Source organism: Dromiciops gliroides, chromosome 2 (assembly GCF_019393635.1).
Source record: "Dromiciops gliroides isolate mDroGli1 chromosome 2, mDroGli1.pri, whole genome shotgun sequence".
Classification (NCBI taxonomy): domain Eukaryota; kingdom Metazoa; phylum Chordata; class Mammalia; order Microbiotheria; family Microbiotheriidae; genus Dromiciops; species Dromiciops gliroides.
This window is the reverse complement of record NC_057862.1, coordinates 162,247,254-162,265,415: the sequence shown is the minus strand read 5'-3', so window position 1 is coordinate 162,265,415 and position 18,162 is coordinate 162,247,254. Positions and strand designations below refer to the sequence as shown.

The 18,162-nt window shown below is 35.4% G+C and overlaps 1 protein-coding gene across 1 annotated transcript in view; it reads right to left on the bottom strand.

The window, feature by feature from the left end:
* RFX7 (regulatory factor X7) overlaps nucleotides 1-18,162 on the bottom strand; it is a 174,496-nt gene that overhangs the window by 6,238 nt on the left and 150,096 nt on the right. The window contains exons 5-8 of the mRNA XM_043986047.1: nucleotides 13,459-13,575; nucleotides 11,724-11,808; nucleotides 11,024-11,231; nucleotides 6,334-6,629 (exon numbers count right to left, since the gene is read on the bottom strand). Coding sequence (XP_043841982.1) covers nucleotides 6,334-6,629; nucleotides 11,024-11,231; nucleotides 11,724-11,808; nucleotides 13,459-13,575 — 706 coding nt within the window. The remainder of the gene's footprint in view (nucleotides 1-6,333; nucleotides 6,630-11,023; nucleotides 11,232-11,723; nucleotides 11,809-13,458; nucleotides 13,576-18,162) is intronic.

The following is an 18,162-nucleotide window of genomic DNA, read 5'->3' as shown; positions in this document are numbered from 1 at the left end:
TGCCAATCAAGAACATTCAGGTACGTTCTAAAATTTCATGAATTATACAAATCAAATTTTAGTTATGATTCTCAGTTACTGCCCTGAAGTTCTGGTCTGATGCCACATCACAGTGTGAAGGTGAAGCACTGGTAGGTCCAACTAAACAAGAAATGCTTCAGAACTATTCGCTTTCATGAGAATGTCTTCTATAGACCAAAGAGAAAAAGCCTCCTCACCAGAGGACTGATCATATGATCACTAACTCTTTTGGCCAAAACAACACGAAACCATTTACTTATACACGAAGGGATTGTATTTTGCTTTAGTTATATGCTGAGGCCACAGATATTTTAAAATACCGAAGGAAGTATATCAGGTAAAATGCAATATGCTTAAGACAGGTTAATGGATCACATACTGTTTCTATTTAACTGATACTGGGTATTAACAATTTATTCTTTAGGTGATTTGTATACCACAACATGATCTTTTCTCTATTTAACCTGATTTCTGGCGTTCAATCATTATAACTTGGGGGTGGATATGGTAACCATGTTTTGGCAAATACTGTATTCCCATTTTGTGTAGAACACTTTCTTAGCCACTTAGATGGGGATGAGAACACTTAGATGGCAGGGCAGGGTGGGGGAGGGGGGAGAAGCTTTTAAAAGAAGAATCCAATAGAGTTTTATATACATATAGTAGATACTTTTTAAAATGTTGGCTGAATTAATGTTTTTAAAAGGAGATTACAAGAAGGAAAGACATCATTTTATAGACACCCAATCAAAATTTGGTTTTAAGATATATTGAACTTCTACTTCCATCAGGTTTTTGGCAGGGGTGCTGTGGGAGGCCCAGTGCCCATATAGCACTTTAGTTTTCAATGTGTTTTTAGAAAAATATTTTGAAGTAGAAATATCATCCCTTTCAGAATTAAGAAAATTAAATCTAAGACAACTTAAGTGACTTGTCCAAATCATATGACTAGAAGTGGTAGAACCAGGAGTAGAAGCTATTCATTGTATATCACCTTGAGTCTAAGAATGTTTGACAAATCATTCAGTTTTAATACAAAAAAAAAAAGAAAGAAACGATATCATGATAGAATGGAATGTCTTCCAAAAACTTTTTGGCTAAGATATATAACTCTGACTGCTATTTCCTACATGTATAATCTTAAGCAAGAGACTTAATTTCTCTGAACCCATTTCCTTATATATAAAAAAGGGGGTTGAACTAGCTGATCACTAAGATCCCTTCCCATTCCAAAATCCATAATCTTATGATTATCTATATATGAATATATTTTTGCACTTTCTGTTGTCTATATAGATGCCTGTTGCTCTTGTCTTTACCATTCTATTATAAACTTGAGGATAAGGTCTTTATCCTTTTATTTTTTGTAAGATTACAAAGCATCCTTCTAACAGGGAACACTGAATAGTTGAAAGAAGAAACTCAATATTTTAAGCATAGAGATAATGACACTGGGAACAGGATAGGGATTTCTAAGTATATAAAGGACTGTCATATGAATTATACTAGAAGGTATCTCTCTGAGGGTATAACTGAGAATTAAGGGTAGAAGCTATCAAGGAGAAGACTTAGACTTTATATAAGGGAACACTTCTTAACAATTAGAGCTATTGAAAAGTGGAATGGTCTGCCTTTGAACGTAGTGAGTTTCCCCTACTTGGAAATTTTCAAGCATAGGCTGGATAGTCTTTTCTTAGGGAGAATGTCTAAGGGATTCTTGGTCAAATACAGGCTGAATTAGATGGCCTTTTGGGTACATTTTAAACAATGAGATTCTGTGACATATTATATTGCATAACATAAACGTGTTGAGAATTCAGAATGGCTGCTTACTTTAAATGGGTACATATGAAGTTATCCAAATGGATTTCTGAAGTGAATCTGTATAGCTGAATAATTAATATTATTTTATGGAACTTACTGTGTCTGCTTTCCAGGGAACAACCCTGTTTAGTGTAGGAAAGTTTACTGCCAATGGACTGGCTGAGTGGTAATGAATTATTTGGCTATTGCCACACATGAAACAATGAAAAAACATGATGGTTAGTCCTAGGAGTTCCTCTTTCTGCAGTACAGGTGGAAAAAGCAGGGGGAAAGGACAGACGGTGCAAAATATCAGTTTTTAGACCATAAACATTAATTTAGCTGCTGGTATTCTAGATCATCTTTTTCCAACAACCAAAATATGGGCATACTAGAGGTATAAGTGAATCTTAGCAAACAAAACCAGAAGACAAAAAGAGGTTATAAGGGGCAGCTAGGTGGCTCAGTGGATAGAGCACCGGCCCTGGATTCAGGAGTACCTGAGTTCAAATCCGACCTCAGACACTTAACACTTACTAGCTGTGTGACCCTGGGCAAGTCACTTAACCCCAATTGCCTCACTAAAAAAAAAAAAAAAGAGGTTATAGCTAAATGGAAAACTGAGTCATAGATGCTCCTTTAAGTCAACAAGGATAGTTTCTCTATGAGTTTGAAGGAAATAAATATTTCGTGGGACATTTGGTTAATTCTTATTTTTCATGATAAATATCTTCAAGAAGACCACTGTGAAACTGATTGCATGAGATGAGCAGATAGAGAATTCTATAAAGTACTCAATAAGATCCTCCAAATTAAAAATATATTTTGTTACTCAGTGACCTACTGCAAAAGTGGAAGAAAATCAAGACTTAAAATGTGTTGGAAAATATAGTTCAAGAGTAATGAAATAGTAATGAAAAAGGCCAAGGACTAGTAGACTACTTAGATACCATATACCATAAATACTTTCATTGAGAAATGAACTGCCATGGGGTATATATGGTGAGCACCAAGAACATCTCTGAACTAGAAATTTATTATATTTTAATAGGTAGTTATTGTTTCATTATTCATATGAGAGTTATTCCATAATTATATGTGTACATATAAAATATGTAAAAGATCTACAAAGATTTTCACAATGAACCTTTCTTAAAAATCATCAAAGACAGTAGTAAAGCCATTACATTTGGATTCTAATATCAAAGTCTCAGATATGGTGGTTTTCTTTGCAGGGCAATGAGGGTTAAGTGACTTGCCCAGGGTCACACAGCTAGTAAGAGTTAAGTGTCTGAGGCCAGATTTGAACTCAGGTACTCCTGACTCCAGGGCCGGGGCTTTATCCACTGTACCACCTAGCTGCCCCCCCCCCCAGATATGTTTCTAAAGGAACTTGAAATGACATTTAAGAAAACAAAGATGAGAAAAGCAAATAGACAAGACCAGGCATATTGAGAGGAAATTAGTGCTAAAAGGCATCGAGAAATCAATTCTCAAGGTAAGGTATCTGAAGGAGGGTAAGAGACCAAAGCTATGGAAAAATATCTTGAACTTTCTTACCAAACAAAAAATTGCAACAAAGAAAATACCAGTAATTAGTACAGTACCTGCCTATTTTCTCATCCATACAAAAATTCATAAGAATAATCTACACACACACACACACACACGTGTGTGTGCAACCCCCCCACGCACACATCCAAAGGGTATTCTTGATGAAGAATACTAGAAGAGAATAGGCAAGCTTTGATAAGCAATATTGCACTAAGATAATAAATATTTTACCACCATAAAACTGACTGAAAACCATTGAAAATATAAAATCCTACTGAGCTTATTGTTTGTTGATGATAAAAGAACATTGGATTCATAAAAACAAAACACTGCTTTTCTTCAAAACATTGTATCTTCTGTCCATATCAAAGCTGTACAAGATTCAGGTAAAGATACAACAAAAAAGATAATCTTCTTTTACCTTGTAATCATTGATATCAAGCAAAATAAAAGAGGGAAAACATACACTTGGTCAAGGTGCCCTTCATTGTTATGGAGAAGATTCTGCACATAATACAAGTTGAAGAAGGATTCTTTAGAGATGGGGAAGTCCACCAGATGGTCCTGTCCACGTACAACATTATGTTGATGACATCAAACCATGGAATAATGCAGAGCCTCCCAGATAATATCCATAATCACTCGAGAGAAGTTGCCCCAACTATCCACACAGGAAAAAAACAAGTGTATACAGAATGTCTATTGTCTAGACTATAATTTGCAGTTAGATAGTCAAGCTAAGGTCTTATCTATCAGTGCATATAATTTTGATAGATGTTGCTAATGGACAATGAGTCAGGTCCAGAATTGAATGTATACATTTAGTTTAATGTGTACATTTAAATATACCAATATATTTTCTTTTGTAAAGAATTGTTGTTTGAGGTTTTTATGCCTCAGTGTGCACTGGCCTGGGGCTCCGCAAACTGCACAGTGCTCCACCCACAGGTTGTAGCCATTGCTATGGTGCTGGCACTTCAAGTCATCACCACTCGCCGACGCCTACATGGGCCTGGCAAAATTATAATGATTGGAAGCTTAGTAAGGGCAGTCATGTGACTGTCAGAGCGGTCAGCCAATTAGCTGGGGGCTGTGTGGGGTTTTCTGGGAATGGGGAGGAGAATTCGCCATTCTAGCTGGAAGCTGGAAGACACTGGAAGAGGCTGTGGTGTATTCTCAGCTGATTCCTGGGCGGTGGTGTTTTTTCAGGTTGTATAATTTCCCTTTCCCCATTTTATCTCCTTCCCCTTGATCCTACTGATCCTGTTTGTGGTTTGTTTTTTTTTGTTTGTTCTTGTTAAAATAAATCCTGCTCGGGGCAGCTAGGTGGCGCAGTGGATAGAGCACCGGCCCTGGAGTCAGGAGTACCTGAGTTCAAATCCGGCCTCAGACACTTAACACTTACTAGCTGTGTGACCCTGGGCAAGTCACTTAACCCCAATTGCCTCACTAAAAAAAAAATAATAAAAAAAATTAAAAAAAAAAATCCTGCTCTGTTTTGAGGGAGGCTGCTGGTCTCCTTCCTTGCCCCAATATTGTGGTGAGCCACTTAGCTAACACTCCCCAATTAAAAATTGGTCCCCACACTTTGTATCATAAGATGATGCTATATCTCGCTCTGAGGACAGGAACTTTTATCAATGAGTGGTAATTGGCTAATCACAATAAAAATCACAATAATAATAATCATAGCTGACATGTCTATACCACTTTAAGGTATACAAGGCAATTTACATAATTATCCTATCTGATCCTCACAACAAGCCTGTGAGACAGGTACTGCGGAAGTATCCACATTTTATAGATGAAGATCTGAGACTCAGATTAAGTGAATTGACTGGTCACACAGCTTAATAAGCATCTATAACAGGATTTGGATCCAGGTTTTACTAACTTTAACTCTAGTACTCTACTCACTATACCATACTATTTTACTAAATTGAGAGCTACGTTTTCTCACCTGCCCAAATGCTAAAGTAACAAGATACAATTTTTTTCTGCTAACGAATAAACGTAGTCAAGGAACAAAATACCCACATTTGCTATCATGTCATGTATTTTTAAAGATTGGTTCTAACTATGATGTTTATGGCTTTGAAAGGGACTTTTCTTTCCCAATACAAAAAACCGTGGCCTTCATGATTATCAAATCTTTGACCTTGGTCACACTCTAACCAAAAATAACCAGTCCAGAAACATTGTTCAAATAACTTAACAATAGGATAACCCATTGGAAATTTTAACATTTATTCTCTTAGAAATCATTTTAATTTTTTTGTTGTTGTTGTTTTTGTTTTTTTGTTTTTTTTCAGGGCAATGAGGTTTAAGTGACTTGCCCAGGGTCACACAGCTAGTAAGTGTCAAGTGTCTGAGGCCAGATTTGAACTCAGGTCTTCCTGAATCTAGGGCTGGTGCTCTATCCACTGCACCACCTAGCTGCCCCCTTAATTTTTTTATAAAAGAGAATACAAATAAGTTGATTTTATATTTGAATAATATGACAAGAAGCAGCCCGGCAGAGCAGACAGAGAATGGATCACAGAGTCAGAAAGAGCTGGGTTTGAATCTATCTTGTCCCTACTGTAGGAGAGTCACTTAGCCTCTCAATGCTACTTTACTTTGTAAGACTTAACATTGTAGAGAGGGTGATGAATTTCACTGGTAGAAAAGGGTCCTCACAAGGAGGAAACTACACTGATGAAATCATAGACTTAGTTAAAGGGGAGAAGAGCCCAAAGATTAGCTGTATTACATTGTATTACGATGTATTAATAACCAATAAAATAATTACAAATACTGAATAATTAAAATGAGAAAACTACTCAAGACAATATTACTGATATTGTATGCTAACTTCTTAGTTATAGGAAATATGATTCTGTGTTATTGATTTAAATTTTGTACTTTCCTGAAACATTTTACTGAGAGGATTGAAAAGTGGCTATATAACATTACCGGAATAGGACTGGGAACAGCTGCCACCACAATACCAATAGGCTGTGGAGAAAGGATTGGAGGATTTCCATTAGAAATACTAGTTAGTCCATTGGTTGTAGCTCCTTCTAGTTTTTTTCCTGGAGACTCTCCAGGTAAAGGAGATTGTAGCTTCTGTTCCTGCTGTTTCTTTTGGATTTTCCGTTGCAACTGCTGCTTAGCATCAACAGGAGATGGCAGAGTCTTTACTTGAGGCTGAAAGGAATTGCTTTCAGCAGTGGGTATAAAAGCAGAGGGCTGGGTGATTCCTTTAATTCCTGAAAATGAAAAAAAAAACCAGTAGAAATTAAATGAAACCTCCTTTACTCCAACAACAGCTGCACCCTGATAAATCTGTAACTGCAACTCTACACAAGGTAAATAAAACAACTCAACAAATAAAGTGCCTGATGTGTACACAGCAGTTACATACAACCAAAGTATCACATCTAGAAATTATTCCCTTCGGCAATTTTTATACTTTCAATTTAAAGTACATATAGGATTTATGTCAAAATTTAGTACTGAAATAACAAAATATTGTTGTTCACTTAAGTGAAACTTTCTTTGAAGCAAATGGTTAGCATTTCAAGGAAGAACAATCATATTCAGAACTATTAGGAGCAGAGAGGAACAAACTCCACCACGCATGTTTTATATACCCATCAGAAGACAGGAGTCAATGATCTTTAATAATCACAATGACAGCTCATCTTCCTATGGGGTTTTAGATTTTACAAAGTGCTTTTTTCAAAGCATGCAGGTAGAGGATATGATGAAAAGTGTTTTATAGAGAAGAAAATCCAATCCATCCCTCCAATAAACACATTCTATTACACAGAAAATGAAGCATACAAACTGTATTCAATAAAATGCTTGCTAACAATCCTCTCCTTAAAAATAAAGCAATTTTATGTTTAACATGATTGCACAAGTATAACCTACATCAGATTACCTGCTGTCTTGGGGAAGGGTGAGGGGAGGGAGGGAGAAATATTTGGAATTCAAAATCTTACAAAAAATGAACGTTGAAAACTATCTTCACATATAATTGGAAAAATAAAATACCATTTACAAAAAAAAAGCAATTTTATGAAAATTTGCCTTTGAGTCTATGGTACATATTCTGTCATGCATGTATTCCTAGGCCTGTTACTACTACTGCTGCAGAACACAGAGGGCTCTACATGAATGGAGAACAGAATGAAACAAGAAGCAATGCAGAGAATCTCCACATGATAGATCAGAGATTATCAGATGCTAAAGCAGGTTTAAAAAGTGTCAGTGGATGAGCAAAGGTCTTTTTCATTCAGCAATGATAAGAAAAATGCTAGAATGAGGATTGGATGAAAAGGCAGGGAAGAAAAACAGTTCATTATGAACTGCATTAGTTAAAAATGTAAAAAAAGATATTGTCTTAAAAAGTTAATTTTAAATTTGGGATATGGGTACAGTATCAACAAAAAAGCTGAAATCATGTGATTTCAGAAAAAAACTAAAGGTCAGAGGTAATACAGGTATAGGGGTTAATAAATTATTTGAATTCTTATTCCTATTTGAAGGAGACTAGCATTTTTGGTAGGAAATTTGATTTAATTAAAAAAAACTTTATTTGGAGAATGGGAGTAGGAAAGAAACATATATACCTTGGACATATCTGTACATATTTCAACACAAAAGGGAAATTCCTCTATTAAAATGGCATATGTAAAAGATACCATGATATGTAGGGATGAGAAATACCAAGAGAAATATGGTTTAGAAATAGGAAGCATGGCTATAAAGTTTCAATGAATTTCTCCTAGAGAGATTATACATTTATTCCAACAACAATCAAAAAACATTTGCAACTTCTTCTTTGTGGCTTGAAAACCTCATGAAAACCAGTTTCATCCCACTATAGTCATTCCTCATTTAGAACCAAAACATTATTACTACCTTATGTACCAGAAATGAGGCTGACTTTTAGTAACAGGCTCCAAATTTGGGTATATTCAAATTATTTAAGTTCCTTACATATAGGAGGTTTCAGGAATATTCCTTCAACAAAACTGCTCCTCATACTACTCATATTCCCAGGCCCCAGTTCTCAGCATTACCCATCATCCTCTCCCCAAAGACAGTTGGTGTACCATAAAGAAAAAAAGAGAAAGTCCTCTTTCTGCTATGAATCTGACTTTGCCTGCCTCTCCCTTTTATCTCCATTCCTTGCTACCGCTATACCACATCTTTATTTCCTCTCTCTATTTAGCTCTTCATTCCTTTAAAATGTCAAACTTTTGATCCTTTTCTCATTAATCCCTCTTTTGTGGCACTCCTGCCCTGGACCACAGGAAATACCACTAGAAGATTGGTACTGAGTAAAACCCTATTTACAATGACTGGTAGGTAGAATGGGGATAAGAAGAAAGAAGTAGACGTGTATTTCTGGTTTCACAACTATATTTCTGAACACATTTTCTCATAAAAATATTGTTATAAATGGTGGTTACATCTTACATTATCATTAATAGTAGCATATTTTAGATTAAAAACTTATTAAATAGGCTTCTGTCAGAGGACATGGGAACTTAACCTCCATGTACAACATTATTTTTATAGGGAAAATTGTGCTCTGAGCTCTAAATGATTAACAGACTCACAGACGGTAAGAACTAAAAGAAGTTTAATGAATCATCTTGTCCACTTAGAGATATGGAAACTGGCCCAGAGTTTAAGCCATTTGCCCAGGTCAAACAGATGTCAGTGGCCAATTTCCTCAAATCAAATCCACACTCAAAAGACAAAAAGAGTGCTGCTACCTTTGAGAATATTCATAAGCTCTGGAGACAAGAGGTATCAATTATAATTTTCCTGTTTTGTTTTATGTTTGACGGAGTCCCTGATTTGTAAGGTCCTCTAACAATACAGAGCAGCATCTCTCTGCTACTCATAGTCTAAGTGGCACCTGAGGAGATGGAGAGGTAAAAGCACATGCCCTGATTCATATGGCCAGGAAACGTCAAAATGAGACCCAAACTCATGGCTTCCTGACACTGAAGTTAGCCAGCTCTCTATCCACTCAATCACACTGTCTCTTAATTATATTTGTTGGAGGAAAAAACCACCCTATAATTATTGTGTCATCACATTTCATGTTGTGTGTGTGTAACATGTATTACATATATGTACATGCATCTGTCTATCCATTTCTCATATATACACAGTTTACTAGTCCCAACAAAGACAATTCTAAAAATCAAGTAGACAAAACTGTTTTCAGTAACTACAACATAAGAGCCTCCAAAGAATGTATCTTGCATGTGTGTATGCATGCGTGTGTATAAGTTGTAATTCAGATTTAGGTTATGCAGTTTAAATCCAAAGAAAGAACTTAAATTATAAACACAGGATATCTTGCCAAAATATGGATCCTAAAATATTCTTAAATTAAGAGCAATAAAAACAGAACACAGACATTTCAATTTTTGGTGACGTATTTTGACAGAAAAAGTGATTCAGAATTCATAAGAGACTAGATAAGCCACTAGAAATCTATGAGCTATTTCTTAAGACTATATTTCAGTCTGAGATATAAATTTCATAATAATATGCTATAGCATTAGAGTAGATTTAGCTTGTATGTTAGTAAAGTTTTCATGTAAACTGTATTTGTTTTTTTTACTTCCAACAATAAACTGATTAAAATTTAATCTACCTTCCATAAATATGCAAAGTATAAACTATAAAGTAATGACTTAAAAATATAATAAACACACCAGAATTTAGATATGTAAATGGATGCTGTCCATTTCAAAATAATTACACTGAGAGGTTATACAATCATTCCAATGATGCTGCCATTATTCATCTGAAATTGCCTTTATGCTCACCACTCATTCTTCTGATTATTCTCAAAAGTAGTGAATCTTCATCTGCTGAGAGTACATTTTAAAAAACTGCCTAAAAGTCAGACAAGTCTAATAAATAAGGTCAATGCTCTAACTGGCTAATACAGTTCTTGGATTAAAACAAGGTGTAAAGTAATTAGGCTAATTTTGTCATATGGCTTGCAAAATAGCTTTGAAGGCAATTCCAAAAGAACTCCAAAAATATTTTGTATTTTTATATTAGTGTATAACCTCCCATACAGACTCATATGAAGGGGGAAATTTTGAATGATTAAGTTCTAATATTTATCAATTTAAAAATCAGTCTCATTATGCTTGTTACATCATATATGTTTGTACCCTATTGAAAATAAAAGGCTTCTTTCTCAAGGAAAGTGAAAGGCATCATAATTAAAAACAATGCTTTCTTAGGGAGAAATTTATTTGTAAAAAATTCTTTAAATCTTGAAATAGCAATGCTAACTAGCAATGAATAAAATTCTATCAGGTTAATCTTAAAAATTTCAATAAAGCAGCACAGCAGCACACATACACAAATATAGCTTTGTATACTAAGAACTACATTTCATCCTACTATCCATTTTTCAGGCTCATCAAACTTCTTGAATACAATGGTTAATCACAACAAGAGAGCTCTCATCAAATTATCTTAACACTAACGAGATGAGCCAGCCCCTTCTGGCTAAAATCTTCTTTATATCAATTCTAAATATAACAGCTCTTTTTGACTAGTCAAGACCCCTGGGTTAGTTTTAGCTTTCTAACAGTAGTTAATTTAGTACCTGCTGGTGCTGCTGCCATTACAGTTAGAGCTGCCATCGATTTGGTGCCTATGTAGTGACTTTTTACAAGGAAGCGAGCTAATTCCAAGACTGAATCAAATGGCTGGCTTAATACTTTCTGGGCCCACTCACACACAAGGCGGCAGGCAGCAGAGATAACTTCCTCATCAACAGTTTGGAGTTGCCCGGAAGGTTCGGCTCCTTCCAACTAATCAAAGGAAAAAGGAAAAGTTAACTTTTAGAAAGCTCCAAGAAAAATTCTATTCAAGTACATTTAGAGAACATGCATCCTCAATATACAAGCAATAAATCAAAACCTAAGATTGTTGTATAAAAAGAATGAAATTAGCTGATTACTATAGCCATGAAAATGGTAAGTACATGCTTACAAGCATCAGAAATACTATGAATGAAGTTATAAACTATGAAAAAAGGGGGTTGTAAAAACATTTACATAGTATACTAATATTTTCTAAAACCATTAAAACTATCATATTCTACTTTATTGTTAATTACAAATAATTTGTTATAGGCTATAGTGCATTTCTTGTCTCTGTGGAGTGTTTATTTTAGTTTCTTAAAAGGCAGTTTTTGGTGCTTATTTTGTTTAAATCTGACTACACTACATGAGTTTCAATGTTGATGTTAAATTGTCCATTTCTATTAAAAAGTCAAAAAGAAAACAAAACAGATGTCTTACCCCATCTCCACTTTTATGAAAGTCAAGGTTGGGCAGTGTTGGCATATGAACAAAAGCTTTTTTCCTTAGTCCACTGTAGCAATATGTAATAAAGAGTTAAGTGCTAAAATACTCTTCAATAAAAATGGATTACTTTCAATATTTTTCCAGGTAATCACATAGAAATCAAACCATTATCAGTACAAAGTAATGTCTACCTTACTAAAACCCTTAATATCAAATTTTCAGTATAATGTGAATCCTCTTATACTGAAATGAACATGGTAAAATTTTACTCATCTGAAATAAAACTAAACACCTGTCACTTAGCTATAAATTTATGGATAAACTGCCCTGTTGAGTTGTGCTAATTCAGAGAAACTGGTCAGTAAGGGAGGAATAGCCAAATGGAAACCTGGCACAAAGAAGAAAAACTCTTGCTGGGGCAGTTGGCCAAAACATCCTTTAAGAGTGTCACAAGCCTCTAACCTTCTCTTCTCTCTGCCCTGATGCTTCTTCCATTAGAACACATATACAATTCTCATCTTTTATATTGTAAAGACAGATCTGCGCCCACTTAATTATGTTTAGGAGCCAAGGAGGCGAAATCCTTAATAGGGTCCAGAAAACAATAAATGGTTAATAAAAAAATACTGGACCGGTTTTTAAAAATAGCACGAGCAATCTCACTTTTCCTCTCTTTCCATTTGTCCCATAAGCTATTTTTTTGTTACTTTGTCAAAGACTTAGCTATGTATTTTCTAAGTGATGTAAGACCTCCTTTTTTTACACTGTTCTTCAGAAGCCTTATCATATACTTTTGGGGGGGGGCAGGGCAATGGGGGTTAAGTGACTTGCCCAGGGTCACACAGCTAGTAAGTGTCAAGTGTCTGAGGCCGGATTTGAACTCAGGTACTCCTGAATCCAGGGCTGGTGCTTTATCCACTGCGCCACCTAGTCACCCCCCTTATCATATACTTTTTTTTTTTAATTTTAATTTTAGTGAGGCAATTGGGGTTAAGTGACTTGCCCCAGGTCACACAGCTAGTAAGTGTGTGTTAAGTGTCTGAGGCCGGATTTGAACTCAGGTACTCCTGACTTCAGGGCTGGTGCTCTATCCACTGCGCCACCTAGCCGCCCCTTATCATATACTTTTAATGTTTTCCCAAATTTTGCTTATATTTGTTTTCCCTTACAAGGCAAGGTATTCTTCTGATCTGACTTTTACTTTCTATCAGTACACATTTTAACTACCAGGCTGAATGGTTTTTGATGACAATCTTTCAGTTAGCAGTACATTTTGCTTGAAGTCATATTTTATAATGCTTATGTTTTTGTAGTAAGATGCTTTCATTTTCTAAAGCTATGAAGGAACAAAAGAGGACGAGAGTGTAAAGACCAGCATTTCTCTTTAATTTTGTTAATATGCTAGATTACTTATTGAACTATGAAATATCTCAAATATCTTTATTTCTGAGAACATGAGATCAGACCACTAAGTAATATAAATATAGTGTTATGAAGTCAGGTAAAGACTATCTTACTAGCCTGATACATAGATGAACTAGTCTTTTTTTCAAAGATGTTCCTCTTGAAGTCTGATGATAGCTAGAACAAAATTACCACTTTTGTTTAGTTGTTTGCATTTGTTGATTTAATTTTGCTTCTAAATTTAGTTAGTGGTTGAACTACAACAACAGATGTTCTGTAAGCAAGTGTTGAAGAGATTACTGAAAACTGTTCTAGTAAAGGATATTTTGATTTGCCTCTTGTGCCCAGGCGGCGTGCCTTCATGTTTGGAAAGACGTTTTTCATGATCTTTCCAAAGTCAGCAGCACTTAATGGATGGTAACCAAGATTGTCGCAATAGCTTCTGCAAAAGAGGGAGGGGTGGTTTAGATAAGACCATAACTTAGTACTATATATCATGGAGTTGCCTTGAATACCATTCTTATCCTTTGTTTTCCTTTAAAGAGCTAAACTGATTAGCAAAAACCAACTATCCCCACTTTTAACTAACTTAGATTTTATTTATTATTACTACCTATAGTAGTGAGTCATGTCAGGGTAGGCAGGTGATTATCTCCACAGGGTTCAAAAATGGCTTTCAAACAGTATTCATGGAATGAACAGAATTTGGTGAAAGTAGCATTGTTACAGAGCCTCCCATTCTCACTCCAAATGTCTCTTCTCCAATAAATATGCAGAAAATATGACTGTATGATTTAACACTATTCATTCAGTGTGCTGACCAAAGTAAATTGCATCAAATCTCTACAAATTCAATTCCTACAGTTATAATCACCTTTATGGTTTAAACAACCCAAAAAGAAAATATGAACAAAGTAGTCAAAAAGAAAAAAGGAATTTAGTACATAAAAACCATCCCAATGAAATGCAGAACCAAATGTAAATAAGACTAAACAAGACTTTAAAGAAACAAATACAAGATAAAGTTATCTGAGCTGAGGAAAACAAAAGAAAAACAACAAAATGAGGCATCAGAGAAATCAAGGCAAAAGAAAGAAGGGTAAGGCAATTATCTCAATGAGAAGTTTAAAATACTTGCTCTTTTCTTTTTATTCTCTGGATTTGTTAAGGATCTCTGTGGTAGCATATCAACTATAATTTTTTTCAGGCAACACATTTCTAGTTTCTTAGTATAGTTATATGGGAAGCAAAAGGAGGAAAGTTGGATGTGAGCAAAGTCAATGCTAATTTTGTCAGTAAGGTAGAATTTATGAAGCCTGGTGATTTTAGACAATTACAGCTCAACATGGTGGCAGATGCTTGTAATCCTGCCTACTAGAAAGTCTAACAGAGCTCTTGAGTTTACAAGGTAGGAGATGTAGTGGGCTAAACTGATCAGATGGCAACACTAAGTCTGGCATTAACATGATAAATTGCCAGGAATAAGGAGGCCACTAGATTGCCTGTGGGAGAATTGATACAAAGCAGAAACAAAGCAGGTGAAAGCTATGCTGATCAAGAGGAACGATGCCCAGGAATAGCCCTTACCCTTCCCTAAGGGTAAGTGAAATGTGGAGATCCAGTCTCAAAAAATAAAAAACAAAACTATACGAAGGGCAGAATTCTATTATTTACTTTAGTTCCCACTAGAAAAATAAGTTGTAAACCACCAAAACCCATCATTATTTTGATAAAGACAACGGTTTTATATTTTGAAGGAAAGTATTGTCTAGGAAGTAGATATTGTATGTCATTGTGTAAGTATGTAAACAGATATTAAATAATGAAGCCAGGTCAAACAGTAGGGACAGCTAGGTGGTGCAGTAGATACAAGTGTCAGGCCTGGAATCAGGAAAACTCATCTTCCTGAGTTCAAATTGGTCCTCAGACACTTTTTGTGTTATCCTGAGAAAGTTGCTTAAACCTGTTTGCCTCAGTCTCCTCCTCTATAAAATGAACTGAAGAAGGAAATGGCAAACTACTCCAGTATCTCTGCCAAGAAAACCCCAAATGAGGTCACTAAGAATCGGTCATAACTGAAAACAACTGAAAAACAAGGTCAAATAGTAGGCAATGCCAAGAAGAAAACAACAATTATGACTCAAAATCCTACACTAATAAGCAAAGCATACATTATTTTATATATGTCCAGTATGAATAAACTGGGTAAAAAGAGATAATGGGGTCTTGATTTAAAAAGAAAATCACAAAGATTTTCATGGCTTGTGCTAATCTCATTATTTTTATAGAATATTAAAGAGCTGAAAGTAAGTAACCTTCAAGATCCTCTAAGTTTGGGGCAGCTAGGTGGCGTAGTGGATAGAGCACTGGCCTTGGAGTCAGGAGGACCTGAGTTCAAATTTGACCTCAGACACTTAACACTTACTAGCTGTGTGACCCTGGGCAAGTCACATAACACCAATTGTCTCACTTAAAATAATAATACTAATACTACTACTACTAATAATAAAGATCCTCTAAGTTCCCATCCAAAAAAAAGTACCTTCTATAAAGCCCACTGAACCTCTCAGGATCCTTGAGTTCTAATTCTAGCTATGCCACTAGTTGGGTATATGGCCACAGGTTAGTCTGTTAATGTCCATGGACCTCAGATTGCTCATCTGTAAAATGAAGTACCTTCTATAAAGCCCACTGAACCTCTCAGGATCCTTGAGTTCTAATTCTAGCTATGCCACTAGTTGGGTATATGGCCACAGGTTAGTCTGTTAATGTCCATGGGCCTCAGATTGCTCATCTGTAAAATGAACAGCTTGGACTACATAATCTCTAAGGTTCCTTTCAGCTCTAACATTCTATGATACTATGACTAGATGATGTCGGCCCCCAAATTCTTCAAATACATGGTAAATTAAAGCTTTGCTTTAACTATTGCAAGGTCATGGAATATACTGTTTCCCCAGATAGTCAATTTAAGGAACATTCTTCTTTATAACTGAATCAAAGTCTGTTTCCCTGAAACTACCATTGGGGCCTCATTTTGTATTCTGGAGAAACTAAGCCTAATTCAGCTAACTCAATTTGATCACTTACTATCATTTTTAAAGCAGCGCTATAAAGCACAGGGTTATTTCAGGATACCTAGAGATCTTTTGTTTTTATGCTTTACAACTTATATTGTATGTGGATTGAATAAGAAATGGTGTCACAACACCTAACTCAGTGTTAACTTATATTTATGCAGTATATTCAGAGTGAGAAACAATATGTTCACAGTATAACATACTGTTATTCTCAAAATTAGATCATTTGCTTTTTTAAAGGATATGTTTCCTGATCCAGTTTTTAAACTAAGCCTAGAAATGTCTTAACCTGACTCATATCATCCTATTAAAAAGAATTCAATTATGATGACCATTACATTTCTACATAATACATGTATTTTAAAGAACCCCAGTAACCAAAGTTACATTTTCCAAATTATTTAAGGCACAAAAGAAGTGATAGGAATTATGAAGGACAGTGTGACTGTGGGCCCCAGTGAGAATGGAGAACACGTTTAACAACTACAGAATAGTGCATGACATAACTGATAATCAGACTGTGGTTAGAGAGAGAAAGCACTAAGTCTAATATCTCAAGATTGTTATGATCCTAAGTGATCACGAAGACCACAGTATTGCCATGGTGATCTGGAATAAATATCAAATTCAATGGAGTGTAGAAGGAACCGTGGAAAGAGTAGGAGAGGGCTACGAGGTCAATGAGTTAGATGGATCATCAACATGGGTTGTAAGGGTTGAGATGGAAAGAAAAACTTATGGACAGGTGTTAAATTTATCCAAGAAGAGAGATATATATCCTAGGTATATCCTGAGTGATATGGAGATAGTGGTAAAGTGGGAGATGTAGGAAACACATTCATTGTATTTGCTGGCATTTCATAGGAATGAGCATGGTGCATGACTAATACATGGTTCCCTTAGGTATCCTAGAAGAGTGGTAAGAATGGAAATTGGAATGCACTGGATTTAGAAAGATGTGGTAAGGAAATAGATGCACAATAACCACTCATAATTTGACCATGAAAAGGCTAGAGGTATATTGATATTTGGAAGGGAAGATATGGGATTCATGAACATATTTATGTGCTACATCTTATGGCACAATGGGGAAAAATAGTGGACAAGGAATCAAGAAATCTGGGTTCTAGTTCCAATTAACTGAAACCTTGATTATTAAAATCACTAGGCCTGTAAAAGGGGAAAAGTTTGGACTATATTATCTCTAAGGCCCTTCAGCTCTCAAACTCCATTAAGCTATTCTTTCTTTTCCTCTGAGATAACCAAAAGATGGAAACAAAAGATTATGTGTAGAGAAAGGGGACAAAGGAATTCTCCTTCCTAGCTCAGATCATGTCTGCTATAGGATATTAGGTTATATTCATTTCTGGAGAATCAGCAGAATTGAAGTCTTTACATAAAAGAAATATAGAAAAAGGAAGTAGATTCATCCCTTCTAGTCAAAATTATTTAATTATGTGTTTGGCAGGGAAGAGGGGCAAGAAAGCTACTTGGCTTTTAGGGGGCAAGAAGAAACTAGGAGACAGAGACCACCAAGAGAATGTGACTAAAATGTTCCACTAGAGAATGGTATCCTAGGTACTGTGCAAAGAATGGTAGCTTTGGAGTCAAAGAACCTGAACTTAAATCCCTGCTCTCCTCACTGCCTCTGTGAGGAAGCCTTTTAATATGCAGGAACCTTAATTTCCTTATCTGTAAAGTGAAGGGTTGGATGAGATGACCACAAGCCCCTTCCTACTCTAAATCTATAATCCTATGATCTCTCCCATTCTACCTTTAGATAATGTATAGCAGTTTTTAGGTAACAATGTAAAGAATATATTTTAATCATATTATTGATAATATAAATGTGAATTTTCATATTAAAAGGAAATTGTTACAATTGTATATAAAAAGACCACATTAAATACTTAAATTTACATGTAATTTGTGAACAAAAATTGATTTTT